The sequence below is a fragment of the Leptodactylus fuscus genome, chromosome 1, assembly GCF_031893055.1.
Source record: "Leptodactylus fuscus isolate aLepFus1 chromosome 1, aLepFus1.hap2, whole genome shotgun sequence".
NCBI lineage: Eukaryota > Metazoa > Chordata > Amphibia > Anura > Leptodactylidae > Leptodactylus > Leptodactylus fuscus.
Window position 1 is genome coordinate 26,466,332 of NC_134265.1, and position 23,372 is coordinate 26,489,703.

The following is a 23,372-nucleotide window of genomic DNA, read 5'->3' on the forward strand; positions in this document are numbered from 1 at the left end:
TCCAAGATTTACACTACTGTCTTGCCAACTCAAGAGGTTATATGCTTTCCCTGTTGTAGCTCCCTATATGCTAATCACTATATACTGCATTCTATATACTGCTTCTTATATCAGTATGTAGGGTGCAGTATAAGGGATCAATATATAGACTATACTAATCTGATATGACGGAGAATCCATTCAGACGCCCATTGGCCGCACTCACAGGGGGGACAATCCCTGGGCCTGAGACCGGTGCGGAGGAGGTGACCAGTGCGGAGGAGGTGATGGCTTCTGTGCGACAACTGCACTTTTCTATGTCCCCTGCTCTGGCTTCTGGCGTGCAGAGGGGTAGGAGATGAACTAACATGATTCGGGCAATAGGGATAAAAACGGGAGGATCAAAGGAGGCAAACTAAAGCGGAGCATGTCGGAGAAAGTCAGGGTATGTCGGAACAGTAGAGCAAAACTGTCCTGCTGAATTTGAGACGGTCGGGAGCTACGTGAATAGGGTTTTATTTAGGAATGGACTCCTATAGGTCACTCAGAGACCGATACACCTGATATTGAGGCAGATTCCATCGCAAAATCAGCGAAGGTGGCCAAGGGATGGGGACATCGAAGAGATTTAGTATTATTTACGGTTGAATTCTGGAGTAAATGATTCCAGAAGTTTACGCCAGGCAGTGCGCCACATTTACAAGATGTGCGCCTTGTCATATATGTGCTGTATCCTCCGTCAGCTCCAGGGCCATGAAGACTGGCGTGAGTAACGCTAGTCTTCATAAACATGCCCCAATGTTAATAATGGGCACATTCACATGTCCGTTTTGACAGACGGTCACAAAACCAGATCCCTATTTTTGTTCATTTTTATGGATCCCTAAAAAAAGTCAAGTCTATGAGGGATCTGGTAAAACAGCCGCCATCGCGTGGGTGCAAAACAGCCGTGACAATATCAAAAATCGGTTTTAATGGAGTCCAGAGTCTCTTCTTACTGTACAATCCAAGCTCCAAGGACGGCTGAGCTCATACCTGTATCATGGGCTGTATACACCGGTGTCATGTGTTTTTAGCAGCGTCTGGTCATGTGCTGCTGTGGTCACGAGTTGTGGGATTATGTAATGTAGGAGTGACTAGGATTAGATCAGCCCCGGGGACAGCGGCTGCTCTGCAAGAAGCAAAGAGATTACCAGCAAGAGAGACTTAGGCCGTATTCACATGGCCAGATATAAGTCCCTGTAACCAGTGCCGGTCAATCGGGGCACATATACCTGCATATATAGAGCAATAATTGTCAGCTGTTTCTGGTTTGTGTGGGCCCTTAGACAATAGAGCCTCAGTGGCCCCCCTTATGTTCCTACAAAGTATAATGGCCCCTTATGACCCAAATAGTATATTGACCCCCTTATGCTTGCACAAAGTATATTGGTCCTCTGGATACATCTGCAAGGAGTTTGTATGTTCTCCCCGTGTTTGTGTGGGTCTCATCCCATACTCCAAAGACATACTGATAGGAAAAAATGTACATTGTGAGCCCTATATAGGTTACCTGTGGACCCCATAGACTATAATGGGGTCCGTCGGATTTCGGCCTATAAAACGCGGAAAGAAAACTCCTGCATTTTTTAAGCGGGTTTGGAGACGGAAACCTCAAACAGAGTGAAAGCGCTGGTGTGAACACAGCCTTAAAGGGAATCTGTCAGGGAGATTTGGGACACTAAACCACCCACGGATCCTTAGGTGTGCATGCCTCATACCTTTGGCACTTGCACGGTGACCCTGGGGTGTATGTCCTCGGCTTCACTGCGCAGGCGCTGGGAGCACCGGAGAGAAGTCCGATGAGACTCATCTCTAGGTAAGTATAAAGATATAGATTTTTTTAAAAAAATATGGACATCAATGGATTTACAACAGGGCTGATCTATAAGGACCTGTGGGTAGTTTATTGTCTCAAATCGCCCCTACAAGTTCCCTTTAATGCTTTTCTCCAGTTGCCTCCTCTCTAAGGGTAAGTTCACATGGGCATACCTCCCAAACGTCCCGATTTCCGCGGGACAGTCACAATTTGGGTGACATGTCCCGCGGTCCCGGTTGGAGGGAGGTATGTCCCGATTTCAACTCAGATCTGCGTCCAGAGGACGCAGATCTGAGTTGAACACATATGCGGCTGAAGCAAGGAGCTGACACAGGTCAGCTCCTCGCTTCGCCGCTGCCTGCCTCTCTCCCTGACACATGCGGCTGAAGCTGCTCGCGTGCTCGCTTCGCCGCTGCGTCTCTCTCTCGCTGACACATGCGGCTGAAGCGAGGAGCTGACCTGTGTCAGCTCCTTGCTTCGCTGCTGCCGCCGGCTCCTGGCTTATAGACGCGATGTACAAGCCAGGAGCCGGCGGCAGCGGCGAAGCGAGGAGCTGACACAGGTCAGCTCCTCGCTTCAGCCGCATGTGTCAGCGAGAGAGAGACGCAGCAGCGAAGCGAGCACGCGAGCAGCTTCAGCCGCATGTGTCAGGGAGAAAGGCGGGCAGCGGCGAAGCGAGGAGCTGACCTGTGTCAGCTCCTTCCTTCAGCCGCATGTGTCAGCGAGAGAGGCGGGCAGAGAGCGGCGAGGGAGCGGAGGAGAAGGTAAGTTTAATGTGGAGGTGGAACGTGAATCTGGGGGCAGATGAAGGAGAGGACGGCATGACACTGGGGGCAGAGATGGGGGACATGAATCTGGAGACAGAGATGTGGGACATGAATCTGGGGGCAGAGATGGGGGACATGAATCTGGGGGCAGAGATGGAGGGACATGAATCTGGGGGCAGATATGGAGGGACATGAAACTGGGGGCAGATGAAGGGTGTATATGAAACTGGGGAGAGATAGAGGGGGGACATATAATTTACGGGTGACTGTAGGAGGATTATACTGTGTGCGGGCACATGAAAAATTAACGAGTGGGCGGAGTGAACACAAAAGTGGGCGGGGCTAAATTTGCCGCGGCGCGCTACGCGCGCCACACATTTTGTCCCTCTTTCGGTTCTTCAAAAGTTGGGAGGTATGCATGGGGTTTTTTGGTCAGGATTTTGAGGCTGTATCCGCCTCATAATCCTGATCAAAAAGATGGCTCCCATTGAAATCAATGGGAACCGGTCAGTTATTTTTTCCGGGAGCTGTTTGTTCTGGCTACCACATGTTCACGACATCTGCCTAAAGACACTCCCTCCCGACTAAGTCCATTCATTTGGGCCTAATCCGGAGCGGAGTGCACGACTGGACACTGGTACACTGCAACCTCAGGCAGCCTCCGCCTCAGGTTCCGGACCAAAAAACCCCATGTGAACTTACCCTAAGGTTTATTCATCCATTCAATACTTGCTGCACCCAAGAAATTACTAGGCTCATTCTCAAGACTGGACAGATATTGCACTTTCCTTATCTTCAACTTCCTCATTGCACATAGGACATTGTATAAATCACATGTATCCCATATCATAGCATGAAGCACATGACGGGAGTCACATGTCATCAATGATCCTATATATTATCTGGGTATAAGGTCCTGGACACGTTTCTCACAGTACACTTACACGTTACGAACAATATATTAAAGAGAGATAAGATAATCCTTTAATAGTCCCACATTGGGGAAATTTCAGTATGTTACAGCAGCATAGTAATACAGATACAGGATAATACAGAGTAATATAATACAGACTAGACACACATAAGCTGAGAAGAGAAGATATACTAGGAGTCCATGGCAGCTAAGGAGGAGAAGAAGAAAGAAGGAAGACTTCATAGTCATAATCATTAGTTCTCTGTGCGGAGTGATCTTCGCTTGGTCTGATGTAGATTATACAGCCTGGTCGCGGTTAGAAGGAAGGACCTGCGATAGCGCTCCTTCTCACACTTGGGGTGAAGCAGACGGTCGCTTACAGTGCTGCCAAGTCCCATCAGGGTCCCATACATGGGGTGGGATTTGTTCTCCCGCATGGAGGTCACCACAGACAGTATCCTTCTGTCACCCACCACCTGTACTAGGTCCACGGGGCTCCTGAGGACGGAGTTGGCCCTCCTGATCAGCCTGTCAAGTCTATTTCTGTCCCTGGTTGATATACTGCTCGCCCAGCAGGCTACACCGAAAAAGATGGCTGAGGCAACCACAGAGTTGAAGAAGGCCGTAAGAAGTGGCCCCTGGACCCCGAAGGCCCTCAGCCTCCTGAGCAGGTAGAGCCTGCTGTGGCCCTTTCTGTGCAGCGCCTCCAGGTGATCAGCCCAGTCTAGTTTATTATTGAGGAGCACGCCCAGGTACTTATAGGTCCTGACTATCTCAATACATGTTCCTTGGATCTCCACCGGGGTCGGAGCACCTCTCCGTTTACTAAAGTCCACCACCATCTCCTTGGTCTTCCCAGCATTAATCCTCAGGTGGTTCTGCTGGCACCATTCTACAAAATCCCGGTTAAAGTCTCTGTATTCCCTATCATCGCCATCAGTGATAAGGCCTACTATAGCAGAGTCATCGGAGTACTTCTGTAAGTAACAGCTGGAGGAGTTGTGCCTAAAGTCAGCAGTGTACAGTGTGAAGAGAAATGGGGCAAGAACTGGACCTTGTGGTGCCCCCGTACTACAGATCACAGTGTCAGACACACCGTCCCGGGCTCTCACATACTGAGGGTGGGTTGTCAGGTAGTCTAGGATCCAGTTGGACAGGTGATGGTCCACTCCACCAAGGCTCAGCTTCTCCCTCAGTAGCCCTGGCTGAATGGTGTTGAACACGCTGGAGAAGTCAAAGAACATTATTCTCACAGTGTTTTCTGATCAGATTTTTGGCGTAAAAGTGGTGCTTTTTTTTGGTGCACAATCGTTTGCGCCCCTTTATCCATATCCATCCAATGGGTGGAACGGGACAGATATCAACGCGGGCCAGAGTAGGGACTGCACCTAAGTGGTAAAATAAAAACTGTATCGATATTGGGTATCACCATAATCGCACGTGACCGTTGAGGTCAATCGGCGGCCTAAGGCTAGGACCTGGAACATCTAACATACCTCACCTGGGTCCTGTTTGGCCTCAGCAGTCACGTGTGGTGAGGACTTCGAGCAGAACAAGCCTAGGGGCACCGCGGGACCGTTCTCTAAAAAAGGCGCTGTTAACCCCTTCCCAATATCCGCTGTACTAGGCAGCCTGTAATAGAAGTCTAGGGATTTTACAATGTATTGCAATGCCTTAGCATTGCACTGCATTGTATTAGTGATCAGGGAATCAAGACCCCCAAAGTTTTCTAAAATTAAAAAAATATATTAAAAAATGATTTTATTATTTTGGCGGCACAGTGAGCGCCATAAAAACAAAGTAAGGCGCACAAACTCCCCATTTGGAATATATTTCCAGCTTCCCGGGAAATCCTATGGAATAATAAATGGCGCCGTTGCCAAGTACAACTTATCCTGCAAAAAATGAAGCCCTCCTATGGCTCTGTGAGCAGAAATATTAAGTTACGGCTTCCGGAAGGCGGGGAGTCAAAAATATAATTGAAGGGAGGGGGGGTTAAAAAAATATGACTAATGCCCACCCCATTCACCCCTTTAATTCTTCAACAAACCCCTTTAAGAGGCCCAGAATGGCTCCAGAGAGGAAGGAGTTAATAAAATAGTGGTCCATTGACTCCATTCACTTCCATGGCTGTCAGGGCATGCTGGGAGTTGTAGTTTTGCAGCAGATTGGGGGGTCACACTCACAACCCCTTTAATTCCCAGTAAGTTACTGTCTACAGCTCCGTGCCAATGTATCAGCGCAGCCGCAGACAAGACCTAGTAGAGGCCGCCTATAAGACTGCGCTACACGCGCGCCCTCTGCCGGGAGATTAGTGGTACATTCGCCGCAGCGGCCATTTGTTTACACTCGGTTGCTAGAATACCTGCCGCATCACTTCCGGAGTCGCTTGTTACCGGGTAACCGAATACAGAGTGTCCGGCTCGGATGGACTGAGGAGAGAATCGGTGCCCGGTAGGATCGGTAACAATCTGTCCACACATGCTGGGCTTTGTAGTACTACATGGCTGCCTGGGTTATTAGTAGGGTGGGGGAGGGAAGGTGACAACCATGTCGTAAGATGTACGAGGCGACAAAAATGGCGCAAATTTTTATCAAAATAACAAATGTGCGTGTTATGTCCGTATTTAGCCCCAATAAATACCGTCATATTGTGGGGTCAGGTCCTCAGACGGGGGATCCTCCCGCCCCTCTCCCGCTCATCTTCTCTGTTTACTCCATAGACTTCCCACAGGAGGGGAGACGCCATGTTACTGAGCCAGAGGACGAGGCCCCGCTGCAGGGAGGTGACCGGGCCCGCCCCACACAATGTGGCGCTGGTAAGTCACCCCCAAATACTAGCAGGACACCAGGACACCTGATCGGGACGTGGTAAGGTAACGTTACATGAGCAGCGTATGGCGGTATTATGTGCACACGGTACGGTGAGATTGTTTAGCCCTATAGGGTGGCATTGTTTGCAGTGGATTACAGTATTGTTTAGCATGGTATGTTGTTTTTTGTCATTGTGTGACGGTATTGTTTAACGCAGTACGGCAGTATGTTTTAGCGCTGTGTGACGGTATTGTTTAACGCAGTACGGCAGTATGTTTTAGCACTGTGTGACGGTATTGTTTAACGCAGTACGGCAGTATGTTTTAGCACTGTGTGACGGTATTGTTTAACGCAGTACGGCAGTATGTTTTAGCACTGTGTGACGGTATTGTTTAACGCACTACGGCAGTATGTTTTAGCACTGTGTGACGGTATTGTTTAACACAGTACGGCAGTATGTTTTAGCACTGTGTGACGGTATTGTTTAATGCACTACGGCAGTATGTTTTAGCGCTGTGTGACGGTATTGTTTAACGCAGTGCGGCAGTATGTTTTAGCACTGTGTGACGGTATTGTTTAACGCACTACGGCAGTATGTTTTAGCACTGTGTGACGGTATTGTTTAACGCAGTACGGCAGTATGTTTTAGCACTGTGTGACGGTATTGTTTAACGCAGTACGGCAGTATGTTTTAGCACTGTGTGACGGTATTGTTTAACGCAGTACGGCAGTATGTTTTAGCACTGTGTGACGGTATTGTTTAACGCAGTACGGCAGTATGTTTTAGCACTGTGTGACGGTATTGTTTAACACAGTACGGCAGTATGTTTTAGCACTGTGTGACGGTATTGTTTAACGCAGTACGGCAGTATGTTTTAGCACTGTGTGACGGTATTGTTTAACGCAGTACGGCAGTATGTTTTAGCGCTGTGTGACGGTATTTAACGTTTTTTTACATCATGTAGCAGTATTTCCTCACTCTGTGTGGAGGTAGAGTTTAACACTGTATGGCAGCATTGTTTGACACTGTGTAGAGGTATTGTTTCACACTGTGTGGCAGTATTTTTGACATTGTGTGGCGATATAGTTTTGGTATTGTAGAATAAGCCCTGTATATGACCTTATTATTTGGGTACTGTACTATGGTGGTGATATTTGGGAATTAGGAAGTGGTTTGGGCGGTATATAGTGTTATCATGGAGGCAGTATTATTTCTATACTCTGACTATATTGTTTGGCACATCATGGCCATAGTAATTGCCCGCTATGGAGGTATTATTCGCACGCTTTATGGCAGTGATATTTGGTCAGTCTACAAGTAGTTGGCTTAATTACTGTTTAGTCTTATTATATGAGTGCTTCGCAGTAGCTTTTTTTTGCACAATCTTTGACTATTGTTTGAGTACAGTATGGAGGTATTATTTGCCCAACGTATGGCAGAGACCTTTAGTTTGGGCAGTGTATAGGATTACTATTTATGCATTTATGGCAGTATTATTTGGGAAAACAACAAGAATTGGACACTTTATGGCGGTATTATTTGGGAGCACAACAAGAATGATTCTTGGGCCCTCTATGGCGGTATTATTTTATCACTTTATTATAGTAATATCTGGACAGATGATGACAATTTGGTTTCATCAGTGCGATGTGGTTTGATTTGGGCACAGTTTGGCATTGTTATTACATACTTTATATCCAGAGATATTTAGACAGGCCTCGCTGTGAATGGGTCCGTCCCAGGGATCTGCTGTACAAGGATTATACGATAGTTTACCTTACAAAAAATGTTTTTTTTATCTGTACAGAAAGCCAAATTTCCTTCCAGCCGACCTCGTGACTACATTATCCTAGAGAGAAGACGTCAGGATGACCAGCGGGATCAGATGCGGGCCTTCACCAAAGAGATAGACCTAACAGACATGAAGAGCAGGTGGGAGAGGCTCACAGAGCACAAGATCCTGCACAACAGGGTACAGAGGAAGGTCTACGAGACCATGGAGGAGTACAGGATGCACATAGAGGAGCGGAGGGACAGGTGAGGCACAAGAGAGGGGCGGCAATATAGGAAAATAGGCACAGCGACCCCATAACATTGTTCGCCAAGATGCCCCTATGACAGTGTCAGCCACAGTGCCCCATAACAGGATCAGCCACAATGCCCCCATAAACATTGTCGGCCACAGTGCACCCATAACAGTATTAGCCACATTATCCCCATAACAGTGTCAGCACAGTGCCCCCTAACAATGTCAGTTGCATTATCCCCAGACCAGTGTCAGAATCAGTATTCCAACAACAGTGTCAAACACATTATCCCCATAACAGTTTCAGCCCCGGTGTTCCCATATAACAGTGTCAGCCACATTACCCCCATAACAGTGTCAGCCCCCGTGTTTCCATAGTGTCAGTTACATTATTCCTCATAACAGTGTCCACTACAGTATCCCCATAACAGTGTCAGCCACATCATCCCCATAACAGTGTCAGCGCCAGTGTTCCCATACAGTGTCAGCCACATTACCCCCATAACAGTGTCAGCCGTTATGCCCCCATAACAGTGTCAGCCCCCGTGTTTCCATAGTGTCATTTACATTATTCCCCATAAGAGTGTCCACTACAGTATCTCCATAACAGTATCAGCCCCGGTGTTCCCATAACAGTGTCAGTCACAACACCTCCATAACAGTGTCAGCCACATTATCCCCATAACAGTGTCAGCCACATTATCCCCATAACAGTGTCAGCCCTGGTGTTTCCATAACAGTGTCAGTCACATTACCTCCATAACAGTGTCAACCACATCATCCCCATAACAGTGTCAGCCACATCATCCCCATAACAGTGTCAGCCACATCATCCCCATAACAGTGTCAGCCACATTACCCCCATAACAGTGTCAGCCCCCGTGTTTCCATAGTGTCATTTACATTATTCCCCATAAGAGTGTCCACTACAGTATCCCCATAACAGTGTCAGCCACATTATCCCCATAACAGTGTCAGCCCCGGTGTTCCCATAACAGTGTCGGCCACAGTGCACCTATAACAGTATCAGTTATGGTGCCCCCATAACAATGACCTCTACAGTATCCCCATAACAGTGTCAGCTGCATTATCTCTATGTTAGTATCAACCACAACACCCCGGATAACAGATTGCTGCCAGAGCAGCAGTACTCACTGACACACTTCTCTACAATTGGACAATGACACCACTAGATGGCACTGCAGGCTGAGAAACTGGACTACCTGCGGTCAGAAGATAGTGGGTAGGTGATAAAGGGTTAAATGAGTAATGATTCCATATTTACTGACGCTCATTGTTGGGCCTAATTATTCCATGTAATGCACAGTATATCTGTGTGTGGGTCGCTCAGCGCCATATCGTCTGCCAATACATCTTCAATGGTAAAATTGAGGAGTGAGGTTGTGTTATTAGTCAGAAGTTTAGATATGTCACCTACGTGCCCATTGAAACTAAACGCTGGTGTATATGGCCAGAGGATGTATATACAGCCTTAGAGCACCAGATCTGAGCTGTCTAACACACATCATAGGCTCTCCTGTCTATTCCTGGCTCACCAGCGCCCTCTTGCTGCTCTGTCATCTATTATATTACACATCTCTTTCAGGCTGAAGGCTTTACTGGAGACAGAAGAGCTGGAGCACATCAAGGAGATGGAGTCTATGGAGGAGACCACCCTGGAGAGACAGGCCAAGATGAGAGAGCGAGCCAAGAGTCTGAGAGAGAGAAGGGAGAGAGAGCGACTGGCCGTGGTGGCCGAGAAACGCGACCAGCAGTTCAGGTGCCTCCAGCAGTGACATCCTCGGAGGGGTCACTCAGAATTATATCAATGGAGCCCGTCCAATCTGATACATCTTGGGGGAGATTCATTAAGACTGAATTAACCGGTCGCTCCAGAGCTGAAATCAGGACCAGCCATGGAATGGCGGAGATTTCAGCTGTAACTTGTGCCGGTTATCAGAATAAATTATAGTAAACTTGACAGGCCGAGGTTTCCACCCTCAGTGGTAAATGGGGCAGAAAGCTTCAGAGAGGGGCAAATTGGGGGCTGTGAGCTAAAGATGTGCCACTTGTACCCCAGTTGTCTGGAAGACTTCTAGTGTATTACAAATCTGCAGAACTGGACACCATTAAAGGGTTTTCAAGCTCTTCAACCTTAGGACAGCCCATCGATATTAGACTGGCAGGGGTCCCACTCTAGCACCCTGCCAATTTAGTGTATGACGGTTTAATATGCACCGCCCCATACCACTTTCATTGACAGAGGCTGGGCATGGGTGGCGTGCTAGATTTATCATGGCCTGTGCAGGGTATATGAAGACAGGCCATGAATACTCCAGCCCTGATAAATCTTTCCCTATGTCTCTCTGATGTTGACAGATGAAACAAGCTTTGGATGTGACTAGAGTATAAGACCAATACCAGATACATATTACAATTGCAGTAACAATACCATTGGCCAGCCTTAGGCCAGTGTTTCTCAACCTATTCAAGCCGAGTACCCCCTCGTGCAAAAAGTTGTACCCCCATGGACACTGTGGTGTTGGTCATGTTATAGATTCGGCTCACAATCGCAGGTGGGGAATTAAAACTGGCCCGTATAGAGTGGCAAGCAAATCCTTTTGCGTATCGGGCATTTGTGGTAGGCAACTATTGTGTCTCAGTATATGAAGGTGGTGGGTGGTTTGGACATCTCTAGGAGCCTCAAAACCTGAGCGCTTGCAAAAATCTGTCGTTTTCTGAACACTAGTTATTTGCCACCCCCTGGTTGAGAACCACTGTCTTAGGCAAAGCTGCCTGTTAGATCCCCTCCAGAAGGAAGAACACTCTAGTGCCATCTATAGGTGGCGACCACTTACCTAGGCAGCTACTTATAAATGGCACTAGAAAGACACTTGTTTTCCGTGGTCTGCTGCACTCACCATGTTCTATAAAATTGCTCTGCAGGGAGCAGTGCGAAGAATTGCGAGCTCTGAAGTCCAAGATGCATCAGGATGAGGTGTGTACGGAGAGGATGGCACAGCTGGCACTGAAGGAAGAACTGGAGAGGCAGAGGAAGGAGGAAGACATGCTGTTCGCTGAGCTCTGGGAGAAAGATCGATTGGCCAAAATAGAACATGAGGAGAAGAAGACTCAGCGGCAGATGGAGCTGAACCGAGAAATGGTAGATGTTCTCCAGGCCCAGACGGCCGCTGCCGAGGCTCAGAGGATGGAGGAGAAGAGGCTGAAAGAGGAGGAGGCTCACTTACTGGTAAGATTGTCTACTGCCAAGGTGTGTGCTGGTGGAAACCATCAGAGGACCAGTAATAATAAAGTGATATCGCCCGCAGGTAGAGCAGCGCAAACTGATGAAGCTGGAGGATGAACGCGCTCTGCGGGAGAAGCAGCAGAAACAGTCACAGGTCAGGAATATGCTGAATCTGTCCGTCCGCCTGAAGATGAAGCGTCTGGCCCAAGAACAGCAGGAGGAGCTGGCGCTGGACATGAAGATCATGGAGCAGATTATGCAGGACAGTCACGACGACACTCAGGAGAAGCGCCTGCGCAAGGTACGAGATGAGCTGCCTGGGGTATCCAACAATGGGGCTCAAGGTTACTTTTTATAGTATATGACATCATAGGGTCTGACCTCTGGGAAACCCATTGATCCTGAGAGAGCCTTAGTGAAAGTCAGGTGCTGTCCCCAAATTTGACATGAATGGGACTGAGCTGTGATCCCTACAAAATGGATGCAGCTGATCAGCAGGGGTGCCGAGGTTATCAATATACGTATAAGGCATCAATATCAAGGTCCTAATAATCCCTTCCAGTTATAGAATTCTTCATGCCTGCAGTCACCACTAGAGGGTGCTCTTTACATATTTATTTATTCAATTAACACTGAAGCTATAGAAATCCTTATCATTTAACCCATTGTGGTGAATGCAAACCAACACCCAACAGGACGTAGAGAAATCCCGAAAAATCAATCTCTGCCCTTATAAAGATATATTATGAAATGAATGAGATCAGACTATTGGATGCTGCACGCAGACGACACAATAGATTTTAGGTTGTCATGAAGCCGCCAAATCGATGGCAAACGTTGACATTTTCAGCCGTCTGAGCGTATCCAGCATGGCAGATTAAAGTCCGCCATCTGACAGACGTTCATGACATTTACATGGCAAAGTTTCACACACACAAAAACCTAATGTATATGGCCAGGTTAGACAACGCCATGTCCATTAACGTGACGCCTGCTCTTTTGCCCTAGCTGGAGCTTCAGAGGGAGCAGCAGATCTACCGGCAGTACCTGGCGCAGCAGCTCGAGGAGGAGAAGAGGCAAGAAAGGGAAATGGACAAACTGATTGAGGCCGAGCTGGAAAAATCCTGGGCAAAGCGGGCAGAACAGCTGAGGCTGGAGAAGGAGGCCAGAAACCGCCTGATGAAAGACGTCATGGAGACTAGAAGGCTGCAGATTCAAGAGAAGCGTAAGGAATATTCATTCCTGGTAGAGATCACGACACGCCATATTGGCCATATTATGGGGCTGCAGGGGACGGGCAGGTAGTCTTGTACAAACCATCACGGTCTGTACCTAAAGGGGTTGTGCTGTTACAAACTATAGGACCGGCGCCCCATTCACATACAGACATTAATGGAGTTATCCAGGTTATGGAAACAGTGTACAACTAGCTGCAAATAGCCTACAATAAAAAACAGGGGTCCTTACCTGTCCATTACCTTGGGTGTTCCAATGCTGAATGGCCGATCCTCCTCATTTCTGTGTACATGCAGATGACATGTGACCACTGCTGTCGATCAGTGGTCATAGCGGTCATTACTGACATTTTGGCTTGGTGATGGAGTCTATGATGCCAGTAATATGGCGCCTGTCAGCCATTGCATGTAAACAGAGACAAGGACTGTCACAGAGCCACCTCCTCCCTGCCCCATATAGACTTTGCCAGTCACACAGGTCCCCCGATTGCAGCCGTATCCCCCATATAGATGATATATAGTGACTAATGTGATCCAGGGGACATTTATGACGCTGCGCTGGTGACATCCATGAGTTTATTTTCCTCATATACTATTTCTCTTGGCATTAGACTATGGCATTGTGTTTCCGGGAACAGAACAGGTTTTGTCGGGGTATTTTGAAACCCCCGCGAGCGCTTCTTCTATTCTTCTGTTTTTCTAGTGGAGCGAAATGCCAAAGAACAGGAAGAACTTGCATGTGATAAAGAACTTCTGGAAATGGCAATTGCGGAACACAAACAGCTTGAAATGGAAAGAAACGCAAGGTAAGGTCTATGGGAAGAGACGGCTGTGCGGCCATATATGTAATATCTGCTGCAGAAGCCACAGGGCTTTTAAAATCTATATTCACACTAGGCATTAAAAAAACATACAGTCCTTATTGCTCACATTGTTATTTCAAAACATTCCCCTATCCCTTCTGATTTTTATCCACGAGCTTGCTGCTCGGTTATTCCACCATGCTATTCCATACAGATCCCAGCATGCTCCATTCACTTGTATGGGAGTTGTAGGAACAGTAAGCAAGTATACACACTGGGAGCCTGAGTGCTGAAGGTTGCCTTACCCTAGGATAGGCCATGAAAGAAATTTTTCAGCCCCAAATCGATTCTGCATGCTGGTGCACTATCCACAGAATGTGATCTGGGGGGATCTGAGACCCCCACAGATAGCAGCAGATAGTAAACCCATTGATGGAAAGCCAGGAGCCTAAAGCCGTTTTCTGCTCATTTGCAGCGGACCTGTATAAGAAATACTGGTTCTATTGGGAGGCTTTTTTTGGAGGCTGATTTTGAGGTGGATTCAGCGTCAAAATCAGCGCCAAAAAACCCTGTGTGCACTGACCCTTAGGGTAAGTTCACGCTGGGTTTTTTGGACAGGAACTGAGGAATGGGCCTTGTCGGGAGGAGGGAGTGTCTTCAGGCCGAAGTGTGAGGCGAAATGGCCTGAAAAATGAGCATGTTGCTTCCGGAAAAAAGAACTGAACTGAAATCAAGGGGCGCCGTCTTTTTGGTCAGGATTTTGAGGCAGATACGGCCTCAAAATCCTGAGCAAAAAACCCCGTGTGAACCCACCCTTAGGGTCAGTTCACACGTGAACTGCCCGCGCGGGTTTTGACACGGAGAGAGCCGCGGTGAGCCGCGTCTCTCTCTTGTCAAAACCCGCCTGCCGCGACCATCACGGTCGCGGCTTTCCCCTCCGCTGTCGGCTCAAATGAATGAGCCGACATAGGAGGGAGCTGCCGGGGGCGGAAGAAAGGGCAGTGGTCTACATAGACCACCATTGTAAAGGGGCGGATTTTGAAGCGAAATCCGCTGTCAAAATCCGCCCCTTTGTTCACGTGTGAACTAGCCCTTAGGCTGAGTTCACATGGAGTTTTTTGGTCAGGAATCCGCCTCAAAATCCTCCTCCAAAAAACGCCTCATCATACAGTACTATGTAACCTGCTTTTTTTTTCTATTTTCTATTCCTCTAGTGGAAAAAAGAAGCAACATGTCCATTCTTCAGGTGTTGTCCGCCTGAAATAATCAATGCAAGTCAATGGGAGGTGGAAAAACTGCTAGTGTTTTTTGAGGCGTTTTCTGAGTAGTTTTTTGAGGCATTTTTTGACAAAAAAAAACACCTCAAAAATGCCAGGCGGATTTTCCGCCTCCCATTGACTTGCATTTATTTTTTCAGACTGAAAACGCTTCAAAAAAACGCCTCAGGAATTTTTTCTGAGCGGATTTTTCCTGACCAAATTCCTAACCAAAAAACACTGTGAACTCAGCCTTTTAGGGTAAGTTCACACAGGGTTTTTTGCTCAGGATTTGAGGCCGTATCCGTCTCAAAATCCTGACCAAAAAGACGGCTCCCATTGAAATCAATGGGAGCCGGTCAGTTCTTTTTTCCTGGAGCCGTTTGTTCCGGCTACCGGAAAAAAAAAAAAGAAGCAACAATGATCATTCTTTCGGGCAGAATTGCCTCGTGACATCCGCCTGAAGACACTCCCGACTAGGCACAATCATTTGGGCCTAATCTGGAGCGGAGTGCGCGAATAGATGCCAATGCAGTGCACCGTCATCAGTTGCAGCTACCTGTATTTTGGTCCAGAACCTGAGACAGCCTCCGCCTCAGGTTCCGGACCAAAAAACCCTGTGTGAACTTACGCTTAGACTTCCACAGATCAGCTAGTCATGGCCTGTCCTAAAGGAAATCCCTTTTAGGCCGGTTCCATACTGAACAACTCTGCTACTGGTTTTCAGTCAATATAAAGGTTAGACATATCTGCATCAAAAACTGCCATAAAATCTTCATGTGTGGTTCCTGCCTTAGGACTTCCCTTCATCTGCTTCTGGCTCTTGATGTGAAAGTTACGCCTTAGCCAAAACCAGGTTGGCATGATGACATGTCCATATATGATAATATCACATTGAACAAGTATGAACACTATAAAATGAGAAGCCATATCTAACCTGGTGACATCACTGTGCAGTAATCTTCATACATGTCATGTACGCTCATTGGAAAAAAAAATCCTGCGCTAAGAATTGGTTGTCCTGTCCTGAAGCTTTCTCAGTGTGATGGAATGATGTATGGAAGGGATTACAATATCTGGCTGTTAATGCCAGGACATGTAACGGGCATGATGACACAAAATTTCCATGGTGTCATGGTCCGGGCAGAGACAGGGAGTAAAATGAAGGGGCCATCTATGTCTGGATGGTGGACACGGAACCTGTGGGAGCTGCTGATGGTATTTGGCCGATCAAACAACCCTCTCTCCTGGCGATTTGTCTGAGTTGGCCAGAGTCGGTTCTCCATGTATGCGTGCCCTCATGTATCCACTGCTGCCAACACTTAAAAGCTGGGTCAGTACACTCTAGATCAGCAGTCCTCAAACTATGGCCCGCGGGCCACATGCGGCCCGCCAAGGACATTTATCCGGCCCGCCGCATGTGGCCCGCGCTGTCGCCTGGATCGCTCACTAACGGGGAATCGGATTCCCCGTTAGTGAGCGGATCGCCGCTTTCAGTTGTATGTGCATTTGCACATACAACTGAAAGCTGTCAGGGGCCGCCCGACCGCGGCCTACACTGATGACAGAGAGTGACCTCTGCCCCGACACAGGCGCGATGACGTCATCGCTCCTGCAGTCTGGAAGGAGGAGGACGCACCGCGGCGGCTCTTCATGGGTAAGTATGACAGTGTGGGTGTGATTGTACTGATGAGCATATAATATAGTGGGGGGAGGGTACTACTGAGCATATAATATAGTGGGGGGAGGGTACTACTGAGCATATAATATAGTGGGGGGAGGGTACTAATGAGCATATAATACAGTGGGGGGAGGGTACTAATGAGCATATAATACAGTGGGGGGAGGGTACTGAGGAGCATATAATACAGGGGGGGGGAGTGATGAGCATATAATACAGGGGGGGGGTAGTGATGAGCATATAATACAGGGGGGGGTAGTGATGAGCATATAATACAGGGGGGGTACTGAGGAGCATATAATACAGTGGGGTGGGGGGGTACTGATGAATATATAATACAGTGGGGGGGGGTACTGAGGAGTATACAATACAGTGTGTGTGGGGGGGGGGGGGGTACTGAGGAGCATATAATACTGTGGGGTGGGGGCATACTGAGGAGCAGGGGTGAACCTAGCCTTTTTGCCGCCTGAGGCGAAATATTTCGGCCCTCCAGTGTTTTGAGGGACAGTGAACTGGCCCCGTGTTTGAAAAGTTTGAGGACCCCTGCTCTAGATGGTGGTCATCAAGGCAACCATCTTGTTTCTCTCATTCCAATGATGCACCCTCTCCTAAAGTCCATTAATTAGTAAAATGTCAATGATCTCTCATGAAGAGGTACACTACCTAAAAGTAGCCTCTGCAAGCATTTTTTATAGGGCAGAGGAGAAAGCACTTCTACGCCCTCTTGTGGCAGGACCCACAGTCATTTACATATCTGCTTGAGACATCACTGCAGGACCAATTTTGCAGCAATGCGACATTTTTATCTGGATCTGGGTGCGGTATTTTTTTTTGTCAATTATACAGTCAAAGGGACTACAAGGTCCTACAGGAATAGTAGCGGGGCTGTGACCGTAGCCCCCAGTATTGTTGAGTTCTGATTGGCTCCTGAAATATCCTATTGTTTTTCTCCTTATTTACTGATTTTTTTTGGCTTTTTCCGCAGACAATTGAAGAGCGCCAAAGAATATCAGCAGCAGCTTCTCTCTCAGGTCGCGTATCAACAGCTCCAACGCGGGGCCGAGAAGGAGGAGGAGCGGAGGGAGTATGAAGCCGGATTACAGGCCGAGAAGTCCTACCAGCAGAAGCTGCGGGATATCCTCTCCAGGCCTTACGTCCGGCAGGAACACGTTCACCCCCTGAGGAGGACACGGATCTCCAGCCCTAAAGACTGGTTACCACAGTGACCCCGCCATTGTCCAGAGCCAGCAGCAGATCCCACGTACCCTACCTAAGAGAGTTATATTTTAGTACAAGATGTTAACCCCACGTAATAAGGAGTCACATGACTGGTTGTGGGTTCATTTCTGACACTGATCATGAAAGGGTTACAAATAAAAAAAAAAAGCTCAATGTCTGCCTGTTGTACTTGCGTTATAAGTAGGGTTGAGCGATTGTGTTTGGAAAAGATCGGATTCTGATCGGCGATCGAGAAAATTTCACAATCGCGATCGGAATTCTGAACACAATCTTTTTAGGTGGGATCGAGATCGGTGATTATTTCCCACAATGCTTGGCTACTGGCCAAGCATTGTGGGAAAAGCTAATAATGTTAGCCTCACATTGAGTATACGCTACACTCATTCCGAGCGGAATGTATACTCAGTGTGAAGGCTCCGCTGCGGTTCCATAGGAATGAATGGAAGCAGCCGGCACACAGCCTTAACCCCCTGCGCATCGGCTGCGTCCATTCATTCTAATGGGAGACTAGCTTACATCTCTAGTAGCTACTTACCTGCAGAGATGGCTGGTCCGGTGCCCGGTGTTCTCGTTCTTATTTACATCGCTGCCACCGCCTCCCAGGTTAGTGTTAAAGAGCTAGGAAGAAGGCGGGGCTTGTGGCTTAGGAGAGTGTGGGCGGGTATAGGGCAGGGAGATGTGACGTCTCCCCTCCCAGTACCCGCCCACACTCTCCTAACCTTTTCAGACCCCAGAGTATAATAATTGGAAAACCAGGGGGAGAAAAACATAAAAAAAAAACCTCTGTCACTCACCGTCTCCTATGCTGTCGGCCTCCGAAGTAGTCCATCTTCAATGACGTCAGACGTCACATGACCTGGGACGCAGGCCGGGGTCATGAGACGTCAGACGACTAGGCCGAAGCCTGCACGGATCGTGGAGAGGTAAGTAACAGTGTTTTTTATGTTTCTTACCTCTCCCGGTCCGCCAATCATTACACTCGGGGGTCCGTAAAGACGCCCGTGTATAATGATAGCAGCGGTAGAGGCTGTCACCGGACCCCTAATGTCCCGGGCCCTGTGGCAGCTGCCTCTGCTGCTACGGCGGTAGTTATTTAATGGGAACACCCGGTAGTTGGATCCCCGCTAATAGGCGATGTTCCCTTATATTATGGACGGGGGATAAGTTGTCCTTTAGCCTGAGGTCACACATTGTGGACAAGCTGCAGTTTTTGAGTCAAAGCCAAGAATGGCTTCAACAGGGAATGGTGGATATAAAGCTCTTAGGTCTCATGTACATGATCGGGTGTGAAGTCTAGAGTCACAAAGGGGTTGCACCCCCATTGTTCAAGTCCATCAGGGGAGAGACGGACCCCATTGACTACAACGGGGTCTATGTGGTTTCCCTTGTTTTAAATAATCCACTGGAGGAAAAAGTTACTCCAAGAATTTTCGGCAGGCTCTTCATTGGAGACTCCGGCCAGATGTGAACATAACCTGATGGGTCTGAAGCTCTGCTCCGATATTTGTATAGCAGGTCCTATACCCCCCCCCCCCCCCGGCATTAAAATCAACCCCTTGCCGATATCTGCCGTACTATTATGGAAGCTGCGGCTGCGATAGTGACCGAGTCTCTGCTGTATTGTACAGTGGAGACCCGGCGCTAATGCCCATGATCGGCGTCCACTCTGTGCGCATTGCACTTTGCTGGAGGCCCCCAGCAGAAAAAAATATAAGTGCGCAGGTGCAGAACGGGCTACTGAGTGGCGAGGTATCAGGAGCTGTCCTGTTTCCTTTGGAGGCTCGGAGCTTTAGGAAAGCAATACTTGCAATCAAAACATTGCAGGTTCAAGTCCCCTAGGGGGACTAATAAAATAGATAAATAACTTTTTTTTTTAACAATTTTTTTTAATTAAAAATTCTAATTTTCATGGATTTAAAATAAACATAAACAAATTATACAACAGCTGTTCTACAAACATGTAAAAATATATTTCCCATATGGTGAATGTTGTAGTGGGTAAAAAAAAAAACGGACTCGTGAATACGCTCATTCCCTCTCATTGTTATTAAAACCGCCATTTGACAACAATTAAAAAACTGTTGTGTGAATAAGGCCTAAAGCAGCTGAACTTTTTTAAAAAAACGGATTTTTTTTAGGCATAGTGGTAATTTACCAAACAAGACACTAGAGGGCGCAACAAGCAGAGAATTTCCGTAAACGGATTGAAACCAGCCAGGTTCTATTCAAACAGTGCGGTCATGTTGGGGTTAATGCCGCACACAGCGATTTCCTGCATTTTTGCAGCGATAATACGATAGTTTTGATTTTTTCGTGAAAGTCGCGGCCGCAACGCAACTCCATTTACTTACACTGGTGAAGGAGACGGAGGGTGATCTTTGGTTGTGTGAATTGCATTCTAACCCTAGACTAAAGTGCAGTGCAGCAGGTTTCGTACAAGGGTGCATTCACATGGTGCAGTTAAAACTGCCTCAAAACTGCATGGAAAAAAATTCATGCAGTTTCTTAATTTCACAGTTGGAACATGTTACTGAAATGTGTTTCACCTGGAAACTGCAACAAAAACCGCATAAAACGGCATGCATTTTTTTCCAATGCTGTTTTGATGTAGTTTTACCAGCGTCGTAGTGTGAATGCACCCAAGTGCGGTGCGTTGTGCAGTTTGCAGTGTGTATAGTGTGTGCAGTGTGTATAGTGTGTGCAGTGTGTATAGTGTGTGCAGTGTGTATAGTGTGTGCAGTGTGTATAGTGTGTGCAGTGTGTATAGTGTGTGCAGTGTGCTTCCAGGGTGCACTGTGCTCTCCTCCCACACCTGTGCAGGGAGCGGCGTGAGGTGGAGCCAGTGGCTGGAGGAGGCGGCAGGAGCCCGGGCACTGGGATTACTCACTGCCGGGACGGGGAGGTAAAGGTCGCCGGCAGCGGCGGGAGCCCGGATCACCCCCATGGAGATCGCCCTGTGATCTGCGCCCGGATTTACCATGTCTGTGTACGAGCTCTACTCCCGGGTGAGTCCGAACTGCTGCAACTTATGTCCAGGTGTCATACTGGCCTTACTGGTGTCATACTGGCTGGACTGGGGAGGGAGGCTGGGGACTCTGCTTGGACTGGTGATCTAGTGCTGGGTATACTGATGGACTGGTGATCTAGTGCTGGACACACTGATGGACTGGTGATCTAGTGCTGGGTAAACTGATGGACTGGTGATCTAGTGCTGGGTAAACTGATGGACTGGTGATCTAGTGCTGGGTAAACTGATGGACTGGTGATCTAGTGCTGGGTAAACTGATGGACTAGTGATCTAGTGCTGGACACACTGGACTGGTGATCTAGTGCTGGGTAAACTGATGGACTGGTGATCTAGTGCTGGGTACACTGATGGACTAGTGATCTAGTGCTGGACACACTGGACTGGTGATCTAGTGCTGGGTAAACTGATGGACAGGTGATCTAGTGCTGGGTAAACTGATGGACTGGTGATCTAGTGCTGGGTAAACTGATGGACTGGTGATCTAGTGCTGGGTAAACTGATGGACTGGTGATCTAGTGCTGGGTACATTGATGGACTGGTGACCTAGTGCTGATGGACTGGTGATCTACTGCTGGGTACACTGGATTGGTGATCTAGTGCTGGGTACACCGATGGACTGGTGATCTAGTGCTGGACACACTGGACTGATGATCTAGTACTGGGTAAACTGATGGACTGGTGATCTAGTGCTGGTTAAACTGATGGACTGGTGATCTAGTGCTGGTTAAACTGATGGACTGGTGATCTAGTGCTGGTTAAACTGATGGACTGGTGATTTTGTGCTGGGTACATTGATGGACTGGTGATCTAATGCTGCTGGGTATACTGATGGACTGGTGATCTACTGCTGGGTACACTGGATTGGTGATCTAGTGCTGGGTACACTGATGGACTGGTGATCTAGTGCTGGACACACTGGACTGGTGATCTAGTGCTGGTTAAACTGATGGACTGGTGATCTAGTGCTGGGTACACTGATGGACTCGTGATCTAGTGCTGGGTACACTGATGGACTGGCGATCTAGTGCTGCTGGGTACACTGACTGGTGATCTAGTGCTGGACACACTGGACTGGTGATCTAGTGCTGGGTACACTGATAGACTGGTGATCTAGTTCTGTCTACACTAGATTGATGATCTAGTGCTGTGTAAACTAATGGACTGGTGATCTAGTGCTGAGTACACTGGACTGGTGATCTAGTGCTGGGTACACTGGACTGGTGATCTAGTGATGGGTATACCGATGGACTGGTGATCTAGTGATGGGTACACTGGATGGACTGGTGATCTAGTGCTGGGTACACTGATGGATTAGTGATCTAGTGCTAGGTACGCTGGACTGGTGATCTAGCGCTGGGTATACCGATGGACTGGTGATCTAGTGCTGGGTACACTGGATGGACTGGTGATCTAATGCTGCTGGGTACACTGATGGACTGGTGATCTAGTGATCTAGTGCTGGGTATACCAATGGACTAGTGATCTAGTGCTGGGTGCACTGATGGACAGGTGATCTAGTGCTGGGTATACCGATGGACAGGTGATCTAGTGCTGGGTATACTGATGGACAGGTGATCTAGTGCTGGGTATACTGATGGACTGGTGATCTAGTGCTGGGTATACTGATGGACTGGTGATCTAGTGCTGGGTACACTGGATGGACTGGTGACACACTCATGTACTAGTGATTTCATGCTGGGTGTACTGGTGATCTAGTACAACGTCCTCTGGATATACTGGTGATCTTGTGTTGGGTACCCTGATGGACTGGTGATCTTATGTTGATGTACTAGTGACCTCGTGCTGGGTACACTGGATAGACTGGTGATCTCTTGGTGGGGACACTGGATGTACTGGTTATGTAGTACTGGCTGTACTGGTAAGATAGTAGTGAGCATACTGTCATATTATACGCGTCACCTGCCTATACTCTTATGACGTACAGTAACAAGCCAATATATATTTCTGTTTCTGATGTGTCACCTGTATATACTGGGGTCATGTACACGTCACCTGTCTGCCTTGGGGTCACTTGTGTCACATGAGTGCATTAGTGTCATCCATCCATCCATTAGGGTCTATATTGGGTTCACTCACATAAGTCACTCGTATGTCATCTGTCTGTGTTAGGGTCACTCTTACATGACACTTCTCTGTATTTGGGTCACTCTTACATGACACTTTTCAATACTGTGGATCAGTCCTATATATCACCTGACTGTATTTGTGTCACATATATCATCTCTGTATACTGGGTCACTGGTACCGGTCAGCGGGGTCTGTTAAGGTCCCTAATCTATGTCACTCCTCTATATCTGGCAGACTCGCCTATGTATACCGCGGTCTCCTGAGCGTGTCACACGACTGACCCTCGCCCTGTTTATGGCGGCCGGGAAGTAACTTGCATTGATTTGAATACATGTATCCTGCCGTCACCCGTCTGTCTAGACCGGAGATATTTCACCTGCCAGTCTGTAACTATAACTCCTAGTTTATATGCTGGGAATTGTAGTCTCATCACAGCT

At 47.9% G+C, this 23,372-nt stretch overlaps 2 protein-coding genes across 3 annotated transcripts in view; both read left to right on the top strand.

The window, feature by feature from the left end:
• The first annotated feature begins 5,956 nt into the window (after positions 1-5,956).
• Positions 5,957-17,826, top strand: CFAP53 (cilia and flagella associated protein 53). The gene is made up of 9 exons (XM_075262380.1): positions 5,957-5,971; positions 6,241-6,336; positions 8,140-8,369; positions 9,965-10,138; positions 11,305-11,608; positions 11,688-11,906; positions 12,614-12,830; positions 13,544-13,646; positions 17,566-17,826. Exons 2-9 carry the CDS (start codon positions 6,265-6,267, stop codon positions 17,804-17,806), a joined length of 1,560 nt encoding a protein of 519 aa, XP_075118481.1. The 5' UTR covers positions 5,957-5,971; positions 6,241-6,264; the 3' UTR covers positions 17,807-17,826.
• A 2,883-nt stretch (positions 17,827-20,709) lies between these two features.
• MYO5B (myosin VB) overlaps positions 20,710-23,372 on the top strand; it is a 131,473-nt gene continuing 128,810 nt past the window's right edge. For both annotated transcript variants that reach the window (XM_075268278.1, XM_075268285.1), the window contains exon 1: positions 20,710-20,824. In XM_075268278.1, coding sequence (XP_075124379.1) covers positions 20,798-20,824 — 27 coding nt within the window. In that variant the 5' untranslated portion in view covers positions 20,710-20,797. The remainder of the gene's footprint in view (positions 20,825-23,372) is intronic.

What these genes read in the sequence shown, in the direction of transcription:
- CFAP53 (XM_075262380.1), top strand. Translation starts at nt 6,265, where the DNA reads ATGTTACTGAGCCAGAGGACGAGGCCCCGCTGCAGGGAGGTGACCGGG. An exon ending in ATAGAGGAGCGGAGGGACAG is followed by an intron (nt 8,370 to 9,964) that starts GTGAGGCACAAG and finishes CATCTCTTTCAG; the next exon opens with GCTGAAGGCTTTACTGGAGA. An exon ending in GAAATGGAAAGAAACGCAAG is followed by an intron (nt 13,647 to 17,565) that starts GTAAGGTCTATG and finishes CTTTTTCCGCAG; the next exon opens with ACAATTGAAGAGCGCCAAAG.